The sequence below is a fragment of the Falco naumanni genome, chromosome 19, assembly GCF_017639655.2.
Source record: "Falco naumanni isolate bFalNau1 chromosome 19, bFalNau1.pat, whole genome shotgun sequence".
In the NCBI taxonomy this organism is placed as follows: Eukaryota; Metazoa; Chordata; class Aves; order Falconiformes; family Falconidae; genus Falco; species Falco naumanni.
In genome coordinates, this window is record NC_054072.1 from 645,801 (window position 1) to 665,706 (window position 19,906).

The window sequence follows — 19,906 nt, forward strand, 5'->3', positions numbered from 1 at the left end:
GCATGCTTTGTTTTCGGTGCTGGATGCACGGGGGATAAGTTCCGCCCGTGTCCATCCTGGCTTCATTCACTTGTCTTTGAATGGCCGATCTCTGCATATCAACGACATTTCTGAGAAACTATTAGCACATTCATTACAATTCCAAGAACGAACTATACCTATGCACTTACTACATGTGTGGTCCAATGGGTCAGGAGTCCTCTGGTGGTCGTTTGGGACACCTTCATCCTTTCTTCATCCTCTCCTTCATCATCTTCTTCTTATCCTCTTTACAACCTCTTCTCCTGGCCCCTTCCAGCACCCTCAGCTCATGCTTTGGTTTTGGACCAGCTCCTACCTACTAGTAGTTAAACTACCCAGCACAGCGCTGTATGGCTGGGCAACGCCATGGATAGAGTAGCTGCAACATTTACAATTAAGCACATTAGTAAAATTCCTCTGCTACTATAGCTATAGATTAAACACACCTGGGCACAAAGCTGAGGCTGAGCAGACTCCCCAAAGCTGTTACAGCAGCGAAGGAAGGGACTCGGAGCACGAGGCAGCCTTGGGAAGGGCAGGGAACACAGAGCGGGGCCAGGGGAGCACCTTGTCGGAGCCCCCAGCACCGGCCGCGGGAGGAGACAGGCTGCTGGGGGAGTGCAGCCCACCCGGAGTTGGCTGAAAGCGGGACCAAGGTCATTGTGGCAGGGGGGAATGCACCCCCAGCTCTGCCCCCACCCCCACCTCCCGCTGGTGATCACCCCCCAGACGCGGCATGCACGTAGGATTTTGCACAGCATTTCTCAAAGTGTGGCTGGACGGGGATTTACAGTGTCAAAGGATAACTCCTAACATTTAGGACAGCCCAATTGTTTTGTGCAAGGTATGGTTCCTATAGGTTCAGTTGCCAAATTTAGGCTGCAAGCAGGAGAGTGCACAGCCATCCTTTGGGCAAGGATGCTCGGGAACAATTAGGCTTTGAAGAAACAGGTAAAGAGGATACTTTGAGGATGCATTGCCAACTTGGCAAGAAGACTCAAGGTCCGTGTATCCTGAACCGAACTACACACATTATAATACTAAAAATCACACCCCTAGATCAAAAAAACCCTTGCCCAGGTGAAGACCCCTCCCCTGAGCATGTGTGATGTTGTGTAACCATATTATAATTATATACACAATCATGAACCAATCTTGTAGAGAATGGACTTGGTAACTTACTAATGTTATAGTCTCTGTGTAGGAATACGCTGTGGGGAGCCCCATGTGGTGGCCTGGCCTTGTGGAGCACCACCTCGCCCCCAGCTTTGCGCCATAAATAAGTGATGTCTCCCCGAGAGTGTGAAAATTGACTTATTGCACAAGGGGCCACGAATCTGCTTTTCGGACAAGACCAGCATCCCCCCCCCCCCGGTGGTCCCACAGGGGTGGGGGCAATGGATCTGCCTCTCTAAGGAGCAGGGGACAGCTGCTGCTGGAGCGGTACTCCAGCCAGGGGGACAGGGCCTGGGCACCCCGCTCGGAAGGGCTGGTAGTCATCTCCTGCAGCCTCTCCCCACTCAGCTGGTGTATGGAGGCCCACACTTAACAGAAAAAGCACTGGAGCACAGAAGTTGTTGAAAAAACCCCAAGGACACAGTTATTTCATCATTCTCTCCCAGAATACACAGCTGTGGCAGAAGGTATGGGAAAGAATTGTTTATTCATTCCTAAAAAGTCAGCAACATAAAACGAGGCACTGAAACACAAAACCAAGCCTGAGTGCATCTGTTAGCCTGTTGTACTGGGTAAGACAATTTTTCTTTCACTGAGCAGAAGGTTTCAGTGGAACTGGAAAAAGCCCTGCATCCTCTCCCACCAAAACTAAGGAATGTGTCTTCAATTACAGCACAAAGCAAGAAAGAAAATTACTTTGTTTGAGGCCACAGAAGTATGTCCTATTCAAGCCAACAGTAGCCTAGTTTAGAAGAAAATGAGTGACAGAATTGGGTGTAGGCCATGCTGGTATTTGTGCTTCCAAATTTGAAACTCAGTCTGACGCCTTCAAAACAGGATTATATACCAACAGCTAAAAAAATTTAAAATTGCTAAGCCAAACAAGAGCTGTATTTTTGTAGTGAAAACAACGCTCAGCTTAACAGGCAGGGGTGCGGGGCCTGGGGGAAAAGTCTCTTCCAGAGGTGGGTGTGGAAGTCCGAGTCAGGGACAGGCACAAAAATGGGACCTTCTAACAGTGGCGTTACATGGGCCCCAACCAGCCCACGTTGTGAGATCTGGTGAGCCACCCCGGTACGAGGCACCCCAGGCTAAGGCATCACGTAGTGCTGATAACATGCATCTTTGGGGACAGGTCATTCCTTAAAAGGCACCGTTCTGGTGGCATCAATTCATCCAGAGGAAGGGTCTGTACTGTAACCCTGATGATTTATACTCCCATGGGTCAAGGAAGACAGACCAAGAATACGGGGCTGCTCTGTAATCAGGGCAGCAAGAGTTTTTTCTGATGTCACCAGTGACATCTTCCCTATCTACAGATCTATAGGCAACATAGACATAAAGAGCAGCAAGGCTGTTAATGCTCCACACTAACAGAGAGCAAGTTAAGCTCTAAACGTGCTTGTATTTTAGATGATTGATTTCTTTGGGTTTTAATTATCTTGCAAAAACTGAAGCAAGCCTGCATTCTGCGGTCTCCATGTACTGATGAGGTTAATTTTTCCCTGTGCAGCCTCTCACATTCTACATCCAAGTTTGCTTCAGTTGATAAGTTTTGCGGGTGAATGCAATGGCAAAGGGACAGCTCGCCAGGAAACAACCTAGCTTTTATGTATTTGGTTACGGCATTCTGTTTAAGATGGGCTTTACTAGCCCAATTAGTAAACAAATGGGTGTTCCAAGCATAAAAGCGTATCAAAAGGGTCAACCAGAATGGCCGTTATCTAACCAGAGCATTAACTAACCCAAGTCAATACTCACAGCAAGTAATAAGGTATTTGGGAAAAATTAAAAAGAAAGAAATGGTTATGATCAGCTGCTTCCCATCACCCAGGCCGTACACCAGGCATCCTTTAATCGTCCCCACCACAGAGTCTGAGCAGAACTTTTCTATAGTCCCCTGAGCAGTCTCCCTAGAGAGAAAAGCAAAAATGAACACAATTACGTTTACAGCTCCATAGAGGCTGCGTTCTTTCCAGCACATGCAATTTGTTGTAGGGTTTGTATCCTCTCTGACAATTTAAGAACTAAGAACATTCAGGAATATTTTCATAAATATTTTCATAAATATTCCTGAATGTTCTTAGTACATTCAGCACATAAAGTCTCCTTCATTTCACCTCCTCTAAAATACCCAGTGGGTGTCAAGTGGAGACCTGTCTCTTTCAAGCTGCTTAGCAAATCCAGCTGCGTTTCCAACCCTGAAAAGCGTACCTTAATGAAGGAGTAGAGCGATTTCCCATACATGGTCAGGAATTCCCTTCTGATGTCCAGCATATCTATCTCAGCACGGGACACCATCACTCGGATTAACGTGTTGTCATCTGTTCCCAAGCCCTAAAGGAATAAACCAACTGTCTGCAACTACAGAGCACCAGCAACAGACACAAAGGTTTTATCACTTGGTCTTCTGTGGGATCTGTTCCTAATTAGAACATATTTGCATTAATGGAGCTATCCACTAGCAGCTCGCTGCTGCGTAAGCGTGTTGCTCTGAGCTTCCTGAGGGAAGAGAGGTCCATATAGAAGCTCAGGCTTTTTTTTTTTTTTTTCTTCCTCCCCCTGCCCCCCCCCCCCAGTTAACAGCAGAGTTTCCCTTTATCTAATAATTGCTGTCATGCTACTGACTTGAGCATGGAAACCCAGTGATCTTGCACCAAAAGCTCTTTACCTTCATGGATTTATACAATCTTTCAGCAAAATATGCAGGTTTATTTCGCATGCACTTTACTGTAAGGGAGACAAGAACAAGAGAATTAAGGCCAATAAAAACTGAAGGAGAAAGTCTTCCAAACCTTTACAGCACTTTTTCAGGCAAGATGTTTATTCTGTAAAGATGTAATTCAGGGCCAACAAACAGCAAGTACAATGCAGACATCCATAGTCAGTGACCTGCCATAAATTGATGTCTCCAAGCCCAGTCATATTTTCTTTAAGGATTTAATACTTCCTGACAGCAAACGTCAGCTACCAAAGCATCACTTGGGGAAGCAAGCAATATCATAAAGTACAGAGCTTTCTCACCCAGTTGTATCTGCAAAGATTAAAACACTGTGGCTTGCAAAAAAGATATAGTATCTGCCTCCTGAAGCCATGTACACAGCCAGCCAGGGCAAGATACAATATCTCTAATTATTTAATTATGTGGTAGACAAAGTTTAAAAGCAGGGAACTCACCCACAGCTAACAAAGCATCTTCAAGGTCTCCTGACATCTCCGATTTAATGCTGTCTGTTATGTCCTTATTAGCAATCCCTCTGTAGGCATCGAAAACTAGGAGGAAGAGTTGGTGATAAAAAGAGCGAGTGAGATGCTTCAGGGCATACAGTGTGTAAACCACTGAGGATCACTTTGCAAGATCAAGCTCCTCATGCTCTGTATGAACATTGTACCATTATTGTGACATTGTAAGCTAAATTTGGGCTGTCCCACAGAAATAATTCATTTTAATTATCAACTGTCTTGCTAATTGGCCTACCACTGCTGCTAGCATTTTCAAGAACTGCTAGTTAATGATGGCAGTTTAAATGCTTAGCTCTGTCCCAATGGGAGTCACACTTCATTATCTCCAATTTACAGGCTGGAGCAAGTTGTACTGATGTTTTTCTCAAGTCCCTTTTTCGTCTCAGGAGGGAATGAAACGGTCTTAAAGAACTGAATGGGACTGGGCTCTAGGATACCTGCTGGCTTAGGAAGAGTTCACAATCAGTTAACGAACAAGTACAAAGCTCCTACAAAATTATTGTCCTCAAACAAGGAAAAAAAATCCAGAACACCGCAGAGGGTCCTACCTCGTAGCAGGTGGCATCTGTTCCGTGTACAGAGGATGGCCATAAATTGTACCTCATCTGTTCCCCATTTCTTCTCCCCAGCTTCATACAGGCACTTGAAGACATTATCAAGGGGCAAGGTGAGGCTCATGGAGAAGAACAGGTGCATACAACATGAGATTTTTACTTCATAGAATCATTTAGGTGGAAAAGACATTTAAGATCATCAAGTCCAATTGTTAATGCAGCACTGCCAAGGCCACCACTAAACCATGTTCCCAAATGCCACATCTACATGTCTTTTAAATATCTCCAGGGATGGTGACTCCACCATGTCCCTGGGCAGCCTGTTCCAGTCAGACCCTATCCAGTACAGAAACTGTTCCTGATAGCAAATCTAAACATCCTCTGGCACTTGAGGATTTTTCCTCTCATCCTATTACTTGCTACTGGGGAGAAGAGTCTGACACCCACCTCGCTACAGCCTCCTTTCAGGTAATTGTAGACAGAAATAATGTTCCCCCCTGCCCAGCTGCCTTCTCTCCAGGCTAAACACCCCCAGTTCCCTCAGCTGCCCCCCATCAGGCTGGTGCTCCAGCCCCTTCACCAGCCCCGCTGCCCATCTCTGGACACGCTCCAGCACCTCAATGTCCTCTTGAAGCGAAGGCCCAACTGAACACAGGATTCGAGGTGCGGCCTCACCACTGCCAAGTACAGGAGGACGATCGATTGATCGCGGCCCTTGTGCTGCTGGCCACGCTGTTTCAGATACGAGCCAGGATGCTGTTGGCCCCCTTGGCCACCTGGGCACACTGCTGGCTCATGTTCGGCCAGCCGTCAGCCAGCAGCCCCAGGGCCTTGCGTTTCGTGGGGTTATTGTGACCCCAGTGCAGGGCCCAGCACTGAGCCCTGTTGAACCTCATCCAGCGGCCTCAGCCCATTGACCCCACCGACCCAGACCCCCCTGCAGAGCCCCCTGTCCTCAAACGGATCAATGCTCCCCTCAAGCTCAGTGTCATCTGCAAACTGACTGGGGGTGCACTCGATCCCCTCTTCCAGATTGTTGGTAAAAATATTAAACAGAGCTGGCCCCAGCCCTGAGCCCTGGGGAACACCACTCGTGAGCGGCCGCCAGTGGGATGTATCTCCATCCACCACCACGCTCTGGGCTTGGCTGTCCAGCCAGCTTTTAACCCAGAGAAGAGTGCGCCCACACAAGCCATGAGAATGCTGTAGGAGATGGTGTCAAAGGTTTTCCTAAAGTCTAGGCAGACAACATCCACAGCCTTTCCCTCATACACTAGGCAGGTCACCTTATCATACAAGGAGATCCTTGGTGCCTAAGCACTGCTGGCCTGCTGCTTGTCTAGGTCACAGATATTTTACAACAAATACTAACAAAGCACAGAAGCTCTCTCAAGTGAAATGCCACCTCTCCCCCCACACACCCAGCCTGTCCAGAGACTTTTCCCCACGGCCTTGCAAAGGAGGCTAGAACCATTATCTCCATTTCACCGGCTGAGTCAGAACAGTGAAGAGGCTTCTCTAAGGGTCAAACCTGAGAACAGAGCCCAGGTCTCCACCTAGGGTGCTGCTGTCTAGCACAGCTTCAGGCTTACTGTTCTACCTTGAAACAAAACAGATGAGGTCTAGAAAAAGTAAGGATTCACCACGCATCACAGGTACAAGAACAGACAATTCTTCCAAGGAAGGAAATTGCTACACACCTGGGCATCTTGTTGAGCAAGGGCATCATCCACATACATTCCCTCATCTCTGTTACCCTGCAGAGATACAAGGATGAAAAACTCCGTTCACCAGAGTGGAAGCAGTTCCTGCAAATTCCCCATTCAAAACGAGTTACTGGAGATGCACAATGGGATCCTTAAAATTGAATAGCAGCTTAAAAATGCAGCAAAATATGGCTCAGATGTAATTTGTGCTTCCTTTTGAAACTGATACAAGAATTGCTTACTTTAAAAAATAAAGAGAGGGGGAAATGTAAATATAGTGAAAAACGAGAAAGAATTTGAAAAACAGAGGTTGTTAGTTAAATCCTTAGGAACAGTTAATAAAACACAGCCTTGGGAGAAGGCACAGACACCATAAATACGCTGGGACACAACAAGGTAAGCACAAGGAATCCCAAATCCTTAATGAGAGTAAACAGAAAATTACTGGAACTATGTGTCAACTATCCTAATTAGCATACTAAAAGATCCACCCTCGAGCAAAGAAAGCCCCCTACTAAAAATGCCCCCTCCCCACAGAACATGCCCCATGCAAAAAAAGTAAGCTGTACCTTTAAATGGAGATGAGGCTCGTAAGAACCGATGAAAATTAAGTGTGACTAAACTTAAATGTAAACAATTGTTCAAAGTGTATAAAAGGTTTTACTATGTGTTGAGGTGTGCTAGCTTTGTGGATTTACCACCCAGAACCCACCTCTGCACAGACATGCAACAAATAGCTCCATGTGGATTGGCTCTTGCCCAGCAGGTCAAGAACCCAGATCTGGGATAACAGGAGGAGCAGAAATCCCCTTTAGCTGGACCATGTGAAAAAGACAACATGGCACTAACGCACACCCAGGGCCAGGCTCCTCTCCCTCCAGAAGCTGGGTGTGAAATGCAAAATAAGTGACCCAGAAGCCAGCCTGGAACACCTCATCACCGAAGTGAGAGGCACATTCATCAGCAACAGGAAGATTCACCCCCCTTTCCCTTAGCCTGGATTTACCGTCGAGAGGGACACGAGGACTCTTCGAAACATGGAAGATGTGTCAGAAACTATGTCCTCCTCCAGGGTACAGCCATATTCTAGCAAGGGCACACACATATGACATCTGTTAGTAACAGGTCCACCACCTGTTGTTTGTCCACAACGTTTGCCAGCCGTAAGCTAGGTAGGTATAGAACTGTGCTCAGGGCTCTGAACATCACAGAATCATTTAGGTGGGAAAGAAGCTTTAAGATCATCAAGTCCAACCATTAACCCAGCACTGCCAAGGCTACCACTAAATCATGTTCCCAAGTGCCACATATACACGGCTTTTCAATACCTCCAGGGCTGGCGACTCCACCCTCTCCCTGGGCAGCCTGTTCAGTGCTTGACCACTCTTTTGGGGAAGAATTTTTTCTTGTTATCTAAACCTCTCCTGGTGCAGTTGAGGCTGTTTCCTCTCATCCTACTGCTTGTTACTTAGGAGAAGAGACTGACCCCCACCTCGCTACAGCTTCCTTTCAGGGAGTTGTAAGGAACAAGAAGGTCCCCTCTAAGCCCCCTTTTCTCCAAGCTAAGCCCCCCAAGTTCCCCCAGCTGCTCCTCAGAGGACTTGCTCACCAGACTCTTCCCCAGCTCTGCTGCCCATCCCTGGACACACTGCAGCACCTCAGTGACTTTCTTGTAGTGAGGGGCCCAAAACTGCACACAGGATTCAAGGTGCAGCCTCGTACAGTGCCAAGCACAGGGTGACAATCACTGCCCTAGCCCTGCTGGCCCTGTTGTTTCTCATACAAGCCAGGATGCTGTTGGCCTTCTTGGCTATCATCATAGCAGCCCAGCTATCGTATTTAGTGCTACAGGGCAAAATTAAGAAGCACAGCCAGTATAAAACTGGCAACAGATCCACACATGGACAGACACCCAACCGACAGGCAAAATCACCCCATCCAGTTTTATTTACAGCGATTCAATTTCTGGGTGAAATCTGAACTTTTGAGGCTGTTGGCAGCGCAGCTGCTGACACCTGTTTAACTCAGAGGTTCTCTCTGGACAAATGGCAATAGCTGTATGGGCTGATATGTCACATTTAAAGGCTAACAGACCCTTCTCTTTCCTCTTCACATGTTTGTGCATACACACAAGTGACTTTTCAAGCAGTATGATAACAGCTTGTACTTCGCACTACATACGCAGTTTGTAGTTCTCATTAATGCGCCGAATCTCTTCGTTTGTGCGAGAAGCTAGAATTTCAATCAGGCAGCCTTCATCTGTTCCTGCCCCCTAGGGAATTGCAAAGACAAGATCCAATGTTATTATGACAACTTTTTTGATGTGCAACTAGGATTATTTTAATTATATATGTTAATAATACTACATTAATAATAAAATATAATTAAGCCATATCATACTAAATTGACCAGAACTTAAGCAACATAAAAGGAAGATTTCCAAACCTTCATAGCCCTCCTCAGTTCATGCACGTCGTACATGGTGGTAGGAGTCATCATACCAACGATCACCCTTTCAAAGTTCCCACTTAGCTCAGACTTCAAGTCATCAATCAAGTCCTAGAGGACAGAGATTGGAGAAAGGAGCTGGGAGAAGATACAGCCTTTGAGAACAGAAAGAACTTATTTACTACTTCATGCTGCAACCCTCCTTGGGTGAACAGTTGCTCTGAAGTGAACAAGACCAAAATAAACTTGGCCAGGGAAAGCCTGTGCTAACCTTACTGTAGTGGACACTAGGATGTTGCTCACATTTCACCCAAGTGACATAACCCCCAAAATGTCTTCATCTCCCAGTGAAAGCTACAGTCACTAATCTCTGAAGACCACCTACCCTGCCAATACTGCTTTTATAGGTGATCAGAACTTGCTGACGTTGGGAAATGTTTAGTTTGGTCAAGATCTCAATGATGGCATCTTCATCTGTGCCTGGAGAAAAACAATGGAAACCAGTCAAGCTGCTTGCACAAGAACCAGATGCGTGCTCTGGTCTTGTCCACAGTGTGCCATTAGCCATCTTCTGGTCCTTACACAACCTGGTTCTCATCAGCACTCTGGGGACTAGATCAGCATACAGGAGTGTCTCAACCCAGCCAGTGGCACGGCGGTACCACAGTGTGAGACAAGGCAAGAGCCTGACTAAGGATGTTTTTGTAGCCAAGACTTGGATTTCCAGTTGGGTTCAAGTCTCAGCCTGATCAAGTCACTCAATTCCTTTCAGTGCCCTCCTGGGGCACTGGGGCAATGCAAATGGTCAGAATTCCCCTCTAACAAACCACCAGACAAAACATTCCCAGTGCTTGGAGGGAAAAAAAGAGGGTTTAACAGTGGAGGTAGCCCAACTTACCAAATCCCTTCATAGCCTTCCTTAGTGCCTGTGCTTCTTGCTCAGCACTGAAGCTTGAGACCCCCTTGATTGTTGCCTAAACCCACAGGAGAGGAGTTGTGAAAGGCAGACTAAATGTGATACATACATACATGCGGTAAAGTTGAACTAACGAAAAATATATTTGAACATTCAAAAGATGCAAACAGTGACATAGCAAGTAAAGCCCACCCACCAAACACAACTGATGTTATACCAGGATTCCATCCTACCCTAAAGAGAAACAGTTTGTTCTAGAGGAACTTCCCAGCCACATAAGAAGTCAGCCACAGGGACACAACTAAAAGGAGAAAATATCTCCATATAGCTGCCCATGGAGTACCTTGTTCCCAGTTAACTAATGGCAAGCAGCCTGACATCTCTGTTCAGTCCAGCTGGGGCTTCTTCCTAGCAGTTTTCCATGTAAATTGTAGAAGCAGCTGCTCCCATCAAGCCCTATCCCTGACTTCTCTAAGAGCAGCCAAGGTCCATCCTTCTGTAAAATAACGCACCAGGAAGTGCTGTGTTTTGCTCAAAACAGTGATTCCCAAACAGGTTTCTCCTGCCTCCGGTCCAGCACCATTTCTGGGGGGCTGCACTGTCTCTTACAAAGCTCTCCATGTTCCCGTGAAAATCATTAGCAAAATGCTGCTTAACCCTCCTGTAGGTTAGGCTTTCTGAAACAGGCACAGTGATAACTACTGTGTAGATGGTTACCTTGCAGGTTGAACCTGGAAAGAATAATATGCCAGGAAGTTTATCTGGAGAAATTAATGTTCTTTAAACTAATATCTGCTCAGATTTTCCATTAACTCCCCAAATGGAAAAGCCCGTCTGTGTGGGTCATTCTCCTCTAGCATGAGGAACAAGAAAGAAGTGATAAGCTTACCCCCCATAAAGGGACAGACAGTGACAGTGTTCTTCCTGCTGTGTCCTTATCTGAGCTACACTCCCCAGGGTTATCTGATCAGAGCAAAGGCCTGGCACAGGATGGTAAAGAAAACACACACACTCACCATCGCTCTTGTATTTGGTCAATCTGTTATTGTCTAAGTCTCCAGGCAGTTAGACAACTGTAATAAAAAACAGAGGAAGTGTTAGTTTTCCAGCAAATAATTAACAGAATATACCTACCCTTGCCAGAAAAATGGAGCGGGTTAACTTGAACAGCCCTACTGAATGTCCATGGCAGTATCCCTGAATTTCCAGTCCTGCTTTGTACTGAATGAACAAAGGCTGGCTTGCAGCAGCAGCGCAGGGCCAGGGCATCCACCCTGCCTGAAAGAGGGATGTGGTACATAAGCAGATGATTAGCGCTAGTAATTTAAGAAATTTCTTTTCTATTGCTAGTGTGACAACCTGGCTGAGGCCTTAAGAAGAAGCAGACAATGTTGCCCTGGGAGCAAAGAAAACAGACTTGATTCCCATGCCCTTCAAAACACACGGCTTTGACCTTGCCAGGTGGGAGACTGAGAGTGAATTAGGGTGAGGGTGCCTGCACAGTCCCAACAGCCTTCACAGATACCCCCTGGGAGGCAAAGGCAACATCAATGTCTAGATGAGCGTGCAAAGGATAACCTTACTCAAGGACTGGGACAGGAGAATTATCTTCCTTTAATTAAAATCTGCTGTATCCAACATCTCTCCAGTTCGGTTCAATGCGTAATTCCTTGTAAGACTGTAGTTTTAACTGACTATTAAAGCCCTCAAAAAAACCAACCAACCAAAAAAAAAACCCAAAACCAAAAAACTTACTTGTAATCTCCCCAGGGTTACTTTTTCTGTTCATAATTCTGTTTCCATGCATAGGGCCGATACATGAACGCACCCAAAGTATTTTCCCAAATCCCTGGTCAGTGACAGGATGTCAGGTACTAGGACAAGGTTCACCTCCCTGCAACTCCAGTCCCACACAGCATGAGCTGAGGTTCTCGCGTTAAAGCCCTTAAGCAGAAGGGTGATGCCAGTGGCTGACGACATCTCTCCTTAATCCTTCTCATGGTGCTTAATAGCTGCTATCAATGAGCCCAGACAGTTGTGCAAGAACAGGAGTGTCTTTGCTCATGCTTCACATGACTCTTACAAATCGGAGTACCATTGGAGGCTGCTGTTCAGGCAAGTTACTCTTAGTATGACATTTGCCACAGACGTGCTACGCACAGGCACTCCCAAGTGCTCTCCAGGTCATCTGTACACTATTACACTCTGGGCAGTCAGGCAACATATGGAAAATTATTAGTGTTGAGTTTGCTTTCTTTCGCTTGATTGTAGATTTCAGTGGTCAAAATTATGACCTAGACCTCAGAAAAGTCATCTTTTTACAGAAATATAAAGCCAGCTTTATTTGCTTTAGCCAGACATTAAATAACGGCTTTGAATTTCACAGATGTTTTTCTAATGCAGTTTTACCATCCAGTTGATTTGTACACAGGAGCAGGGATATTGCACAGGCTGGTTTTAGCAAGTTGATTAGAGGGCAAAAGAAAGGTCAATAAACAAGGAAAAGGAGGTGGGAGGCAGAAAAATTCTGAGTGCAAATGAGCTGGCAGAAAGAAACCAAAAACATGAGGAAAGGATGCATGTACTGGATTCAGGGCAAATGCTCCTGCAATATCAAATTACAACAGAAATGTCATCAAATATTGACTCTAAGATTCCAATTTCTTCATCCAGCTTAAATGTCACTGGGAATATAAAGAGTAGAGCACTGCAAAAGGCGGCGGTGCTAACCCCACTGCAAAGTCTGCAAATGCTGTTTTGTTCCCAGTGTATTTCTGTGTGCGGTGCCACAAGAGATGAGCCACTGAAGTTACAGGTGGAAGAGCTCAGCGGGTCAATCAGGTTCTCCTGCAACAGTCCCTCCCTGCCCCTGGAACCCTTTTCCTCCCTTTCCCAGGTGAAGGCATCTCCACGAACTGCTCAGGCTGGGCCATTAGATGAGTTAAAACTCTCCTTTGCTAGTAGAGAGAGAAAGGAACTGCTCAGACAGATCTGCCAGTGCTTTGCAGCTTAGCACGGCTCTTGGCTTGCAGCTCAAATGGGGAAAAGCAGCTTCAGGACAGGAGCAGCTTCAGGACAGGAGCAGCTCCGTGCTGTGAAGAATTGAACTTCAAAGAGTCTGCTAGCAAGCGCTAAGGTGGTCTGGTTAATCCCTGACCTGATGTTTGCTTCATCCCAGAATAAAGGCCTGAGCTCGCTGGTACAGCAAACCTGACTTAGAACAGGCTCAAAAAACTGTGGCCAGGTGCAAGTGCAGGTGTACAAGGCATCTGTCCCATTATTCAAATTTTTTCCATGGATGACCTTTTCCTGGTAGGCTTTATCAGCTAATCAGGCAGTTGTCAGTCCACATCAATGTCCTCTAACAGCTGAATCCAGAATAGACTTCAGTTTTCAGAAAACTGCTGAAACTGTCATATGTGCTGGCCAACCCAAACCTAGGCTTGCTCTGAATCAAGTTTTCCTGACTGCACAGAGAACGCACAGCTCCTGGCACACAAAGCTCCCAACAGCTTAACAGGATATAAACACAGGTTGGTTTGTTTTTTTCCCCCAAGTCATGGACATGTTGTCAGTCCTGCACCTGGGATCTGGAGTGGAAAACCACCGCTTTGCGACCCATCCCCTTGCAAGGCAAACACTGGACTTGCTTGACTAGTTCTTTTATTCGGCGCACGTTTACTCGAAGACAAACCCACACCCTATGCCTGCTCAGCTTCTCCATGGCTCTGTCACCGCCAGCTGTTGCCAGCTGTGCTGGATACAGCCTGCGCCCTCCACAGCCGCTGTGCTTCAAGGAGGCTGGGTGCCCTGGCTCTGGGGCTCACGGCGAGGTGGCTGACCCTGATCCCAGCCCGATCTGCAGCTCAGGGAAGGCTCTCCCTTCTGCTGGAGAGCCCCGAGCCAGCTGAAATATCCCAGCACCTCCCACACAGTGACCTTTTCCTGGCCACTGCCCTCAAAAGGAGTAAAAATATAATACCGAGTTAGCACAGTGCTGTACTCCTCACTTCGGCCTGTGCACCCACCTGGAGTCCCTCCACAAGCCCCCTGCCATGTGCTCCTCGCTCCAGCATCCAGCAGGGAGGTTGTGCCAGCTTGGGCACGGCAGAAATAGGAAGCAAAACCTGCGCTCCCTGTGCCTGGGAAGAGTCAGCCATCTTCCTCCTTCCCACAACCTGCCTCCCTGTCCTTCCTCAGCCCAGGCCTGTGCCCTCCAGGGCTGCCCCTACACCCTAAACGTCTTAGCATCGTGGCCTGATGCGGCATCTGCCCAGCCAAGGGCAGTCCCGCTCCCACACGGCCGAGCCACCAGCCGCTGCGGTCTGGCAAGCAGGGACGGCACTTGGCACCTTCCCAGGCGCCTCTAGCCATGCAACCCCTTCCCCATACCAAAGGGGACCCCCCAGCCGGTTTGGCACTCACCTGTCCCAAGTGGGTGCCTTGGCAGGGATGGGGAGAGCTTTGCTCGGCTTGTTCTGGATGGCAAAGTCCCCGCCCTGGAGCGGGAGGGACTCGTCAGCGCAAAACAGCTTTTCTGGCACGCCTGATGGGAAGGCAATCGAGCCCTGCTCGCTCCTCTGCCCTTCCGTGAACAGTTGGTTGTAATCCGGAGCAGGGAGAGATCCCTCAGGGAGCCTCACGCACATTTAGGAAGTGCAGATTTGGGGTTACACAGAGGCCCTCGCAAGTAAAGGTGGCGGGGCAGGTTGGGGCGGCTTCCACGCTCCCCAGCATTGCCTGTAAAAATCTCCGGGAACAGAGGGGGGTCTCTGACGGCAGCCTGAGAGCACAGCCAGCCCGATCTTTATGTTGTCGTGTAAGGGCATACCCAAGGGGGGAGCGAGGGGGACGACGGCGGGGAGCACACAGGCAGCAACGGCCTTGAGCAAGTTCCGTTCATCCCCACAGACAACACGGGGGGAGATCTTACCTGTATTATGTCTCCTTTGCTCCCACAGCAACTTGCCAGGTCTTCAGCATTGTTTCCCCTTGTCTAAGAGCTTTGCATCACTAACAGCCATGATTTCATTACGAGTGATCGCTTTAATAAAAGTTACTGCTTTTGCCTCAGTAAATGGCACCGCCCTCAAGTCAAAACACTTCAGGCAAAGGGACTTCAGTTTTTACCCTGATGTGACACTGCCAGGGTCAGCCTTTGACAAGATCGTGAGGCTCACAGAGGGGAATCAGCCTTGCAATAATACATATCTTCATTGTGTTTATCCTCAGGGACTCTGGCCTCCCCTGATGCCAAAAGTACAGTTATCGTAATGGGTAAATCAGCCCTCTCAGGTTCTTTTTTCCAGCTCATACGACAGCTATATCTCACCCCTGTGCCTCTTTGCACATGCTCTTTTGCTGGCAGAGACCTAATTTTAGCAGCAGGGACGAATGCAGGCTGTGCTGCAGTGAGCATGGCTGTGCAGCTGGCTTATTATAGCTCCCACTGCAGCTCAGTCTCCCAAAAACAAGCCCACAGGGGCCAGCTGGCCAGCACCTACTCACTCTCTGCTGACACGGGGAGACATTGAACAGGGAGTAACAGAAAAACAAGGTGCAAGCCACAAGCACTCTCCTTTTCCGTTGCAGAGTCTCTTCCCTTGCAGAATCTGGCCCTTTACCCCACTCAGGATTCAGTGTGGACTGGTACACACTACCAACAGTCACTAAGGAGAAACTCCTTCCTACATCTGTTAAAAGTTTCCATTCTCATCCCTTCCTCTCACGTCAGCTGCCTCCTGCTTTGGGCCCGTACCCGTGCATTTTAATCCGCCAGCAGAACTGCTGTGTTTCTTCATCTTACGTTGCCTGTGATTTTTTTAGCCTGTGCATTTTCAAAAGCTTCATTCTTCTGTTTGCTTTCCAGCCTCTTCAGCCCTGAGGACTGGATGGCTCTGATACTGCAGTCAACAGTATATGCAACAGTAATTATTTAAGACTGTAAGTTATGAATCTTCTTTGGATATTATTTACCCTTTAAATATTGCACCAATCCTGCCATTCATGATTTGCATAATTTAACCTTTTCTTGCCCCCTGGGAGAGGCTCCAAGTAGGGAGGAATACTCGGAGATGCAAAGTGTTTGCGTGGATGTTTTTAGCCATGCAGAATTAGTCATGCAAGCGTAGCCTCTTCAGAAGCCACATCCTGACCCAACACACAGCTGAGCTCCCCATAAGCTTGGCTGGTCATGGATGCTATCTCCGTAGCCATCCAGTTCAGACGATCATGATTATTTGAATATTGGAAAGGAAAAAAAGCCCACCAAAGTATGAAAGCTTCTGAACATGCTGAGAGTTAGCTGAGTTTCTCTGGAAGGTGGATGGAAGGACAAGGGGTTTAGGGCAATGGCTGCCTGAACGCTGTTGTACCTTGCTGCAGGAGCTGCTCCCTTCAGGAAGGCAAGGGTTGTTGCTGTAGGAGAAATTTCTTATACAAGGTTGAAGAGACAGAGCATTGTCTCTCCAGGAGCTCTTTGTCTAGGGTCTGCTCAGCTTTCAGTATGTTGTCTTCGTCTCTTAAATTATGGAAAGGCTATGGCTATCCTTGAATATCTCCAGCCTGAAGCAGTGTCTAACATAGCTTTGCTATCCTTACATCAAAAGAGGAACAGTAATGGACAAGGCCACAGTTCCCATCAGTGTCGTAGGTGACAAAGCACATTTGCTTTTCTTTTCACTGATATATCCTGGTTGTCTCTGATGATTTTAAACCCACTTGTTATAAAGTTCTCCAAAACCCCCGACTTCACTCGGTTGCATATCTGCTCTGTATTCCCGTTCCATCCTGCTGTTCTCCCATCTCTACAAAACACACAATAAAAATTAAAGGTCACAGAAAGACATGGCAGTGTGCATTAAGTGAATAGATTGAGCTCAAGCAGCCAGCCTGTTAGGAAGGAGGTATTTATTCCAGGTCCCACAACGAGAACAGAGCCAAACCTCTCAGAAAACGGCAGCATTTGTGTTTTTGCCCTAAGGACTTGGCCTTTTAAATTTGCACCTCAGAGAGCAGAGGAACCTAGTGCTGGAAGGAGAGATTTTCATTGTGGCCTTTGATTAGCAGGTATCTGCCTTTAGCTTCAGAGAACCCGCCTCACCTCATTCACCAAGGTCCATATCCTGGCACTAACAAAGTCATTAGCCAATCTGCCACAGATTGAAGTCGGGGCCAGAATCTGGGCCTTTGGGGATTATGCAGGTGTTTTCAGCAAGTTCATAAGGGAATGCTCATTTTCATACCTGAGTCTAGAAGTATAAATGCAGTTTGCATTTGGCAGCCCCTGAAAATGGGGTTATTCAACTGTTGCATGAGTGCTGCCGGAGCGATGTTGCAATGCTGCAGCTCAGTTAAGACTACTGTCTCCATAGCAGCGAGTAGCCGAGGTTAGGGTGGAGGCTGAAAACCAGCGCTTGCTTTTCTAAAGCACTGATTTTCATGCGCTTGTAAGAGGGTAAAACATTTTCACATTCTGCATATTAATATCAGATTAATCACTAGATTAACTGCAGATATTAGGACTCACTATGAAGACGTAGGGGTACTTCTGATGCTTAGAGCAAGGATGTCTCCTTACCTCCAGTTCAGCACTGTGTAAGATGAAATGTCCGCTTCCAAATGTGTAGCCTTGGTGTAGAAACTGTTTTGGGGAAGCCCCTGGGAAGAGCCAGCCTGAAGCTTCTGTTCTGCCATCTGAGCGAAGCCCTTTTAACACAGAGAGATGAAGAAAGGTGACAAACACATTCCCAGAAACATGAGGTGGGAAGACTGAAGTATTCCAATTCACGTAAGAAAGAAAAGTGTTCTTAGCTCTTCATTACTTTACCATAACCATTAGAAACACTGTTTTTACGTGGTCAGTATTACCAGGGGAATGTGCAGCACTCCACCTCTTAGCAATCCAGGCTTTACAAAGCCGTGAGCGCAGCGTACCAGTACTGCTATGCAAGTCAAGGGCTCTCTGGCTAGGCTGGCTTGATGACATAAACATACATGTCACGTAAAGCCAAGAAGGAACAGGGGAGAGGAACGGATTTGAGAAAAATCCCTCTAACCTGAGTGCCTTTAAAACAAGAGACCACTCAGACGTGGTGGTCTCCGTGCCATAGAAAATAAGCTATGAGGGGAGACAGCAATGAGTAGCTGCATGAAGGAGCCAGGAGTCAAACTCCCCATTTCAAGAGTGCTTCAATTCAAGATTTTTAAGACAGGGCTGCTTGCATATTCTGCAGGCAGGCACACAAGAGGAGATCCTGGATGCTCTTAGGATTTCTAAGTGACAGCTACAACAGCATCTCGGGTGCTACCGCACTCAGTGCTTTCCACGCTGCTGTTCTGCAGACACCATCTCAGATATACCCACACACTCTGCCTTTCTATTACAGAGAAACTTAAGGCTGCACTCGGCCGTGAGCCCACTGTACTGTTCTCTTTTATTAACTGCAGCTATAAGCAGCAAGGAAGGCAAACATTGCTGGGGCACGGGTGGTTAGACAGCTTCGTGTGCTGCCTGTGCCAACGAATGCCATCTGAAGGGGGGCTGGAGTCAGCAAGCACCTCTGCAGTGTGGTTGTGAAGGTGGCTGGGCACTTGTGAGGTGACCCCTTCACCTCCAAAAGATCCCCTTGCAGTCATACAAGTTGTTGCTTGCTCTTGATCCTAGTTGTGTTGTTCCACCTTACACTGTTCAAACTGAACTGGGGGAACACTGGTCTGCTTTAACATCCCCAGTACAGCTTAAGGCTGAGGCAGAAGACATGCAGAAGCCTTCACATGGCCTTGGTAAGCCATTCCCGTCACTTGTTGGGAAGACATCACCCAATGTGGATGCAGCACAATCAGAATGACACTGCTTGTGGTGCTGCAGCCTATTTACATTAAGGACAAGAGATGGGCTAGACCACTATTATTGCATTTACATTACAGTTTATACAAATACAATTTTGTCTTGAACAAACTCACGCTATCAAGACTAATTGATGTCACCTAAGCCCCAGGCCTTAGGGCATTTGCCAGCTCCAGGGAGACAGTTCACTCAGGGAAACTCCTAATGCCCTGTGGAAGCTATATGTTATTTGTGGTACAGACTAAACTCTCCTTCCCCAAAGCTGCAGGCTACAAACTGCTACACCACTGCTTCCAGCAGCCTTAAATGCATTATCAAACCTAAATTTCATTTAATGGGCTTAATGAATGTTTACTTTAATTAGCATACATATAGTTCTGAAGAGGAAATGAGTAGCTTTCACTTTTTTCTTCTTAATTAATATCTACCTCTGTTTAGCTTTATCTTACTTAGCTGCTGTGTAATTTGGCTACAACCCAGCTCTAGGGGATGAAAGCAGTTATGACTGCCCAGCTAAGAGTAATTTTTATGGCACACATGCATTCATTCCTTCATGGGAATATGATAGAAACTCACTGGCTGATGCAGGGCTTGGAGCAGGGAAAACGTCAGCATCTTAACACGATACATCTAGAGCTAAACACCAATGCGAGCAGGGCTGCTGCACAATAGAAAACAAGCTAAGGACGAGCCTGCACACGGGACCCAGCCCTCCCGTGCCTAAATACAGTCGGGGCAGTAAAGCAGCTTCATCAGGCACCCATGAGCACAAGGCAAAGCAGGGCAGCGAGCCTATCAGCCTACCCAGGAAACCAAGCTGGGAACGCTACGGAACAGCACTACTCACTCCAGAGCTCACCCAGCAAAGCCAAAAGACAGAGCCACGGCCAGGGCTGCCCTACAGCTGCCGAGAGAAAGAGTGAGACCTCTGGGCCTGTGCTTAAATGGAGGTCATGGTCGATGGGCAAAATGCGCTGGGTAGAGGCCCAGGTGA

General features: G+C 47.3%; 1 protein-coding gene across 2 annotated transcripts; it reads right to left on the reverse strand.

Moving 5' to 3' along the window:
- Window positions 1-1,665: 1,665 nt before the first annotated feature.
- Window positions 1,666-15,907, reverse strand: ANXA4 (annexin A4). Of its 2 annotated transcripts, none has more exons than XM_040617847.1 (13): window positions 14,998-15,907; window positions 11,081-11,137; window positions 10,047-10,122; window positions 9,534-9,628; window positions 9,146-9,259; window positions 8,882-8,972; window positions 7,707-7,786; window positions 6,695-6,751; window positions 4,989-5,082; window positions 4,375-4,470; window positions 3,869-3,927; window positions 3,412-3,534; window positions 1,666-3,110 (listed from the first exon to the last, which is right to left on the reverse strand). In XM_040617847.1, the coding sequence occupies exons 2-13, from the start codon at window positions 11,081-11,083 to the stop codon at window positions 3,051-3,053; spliced, it is 948 nt and encodes a 315-aa protein (XP_040473781.1). In that variant the 5' UTR covers window positions 11,084-11,137; window positions 14,998-15,907; the 3' UTR covers window positions 1,666-3,050. The 2 variants fall into 2 exon arrangements, with proteins under 2 accessions (XP_040473781.1, XP_040473780.1); XM_040617846.1 differs by lacking the exon at window positions 14,998-15,907 and adding an exon at window positions 14,490-14,850.
- Between the last annotated feature and the right edge of the window lie 3,999 nt (window positions 15,908-19,906).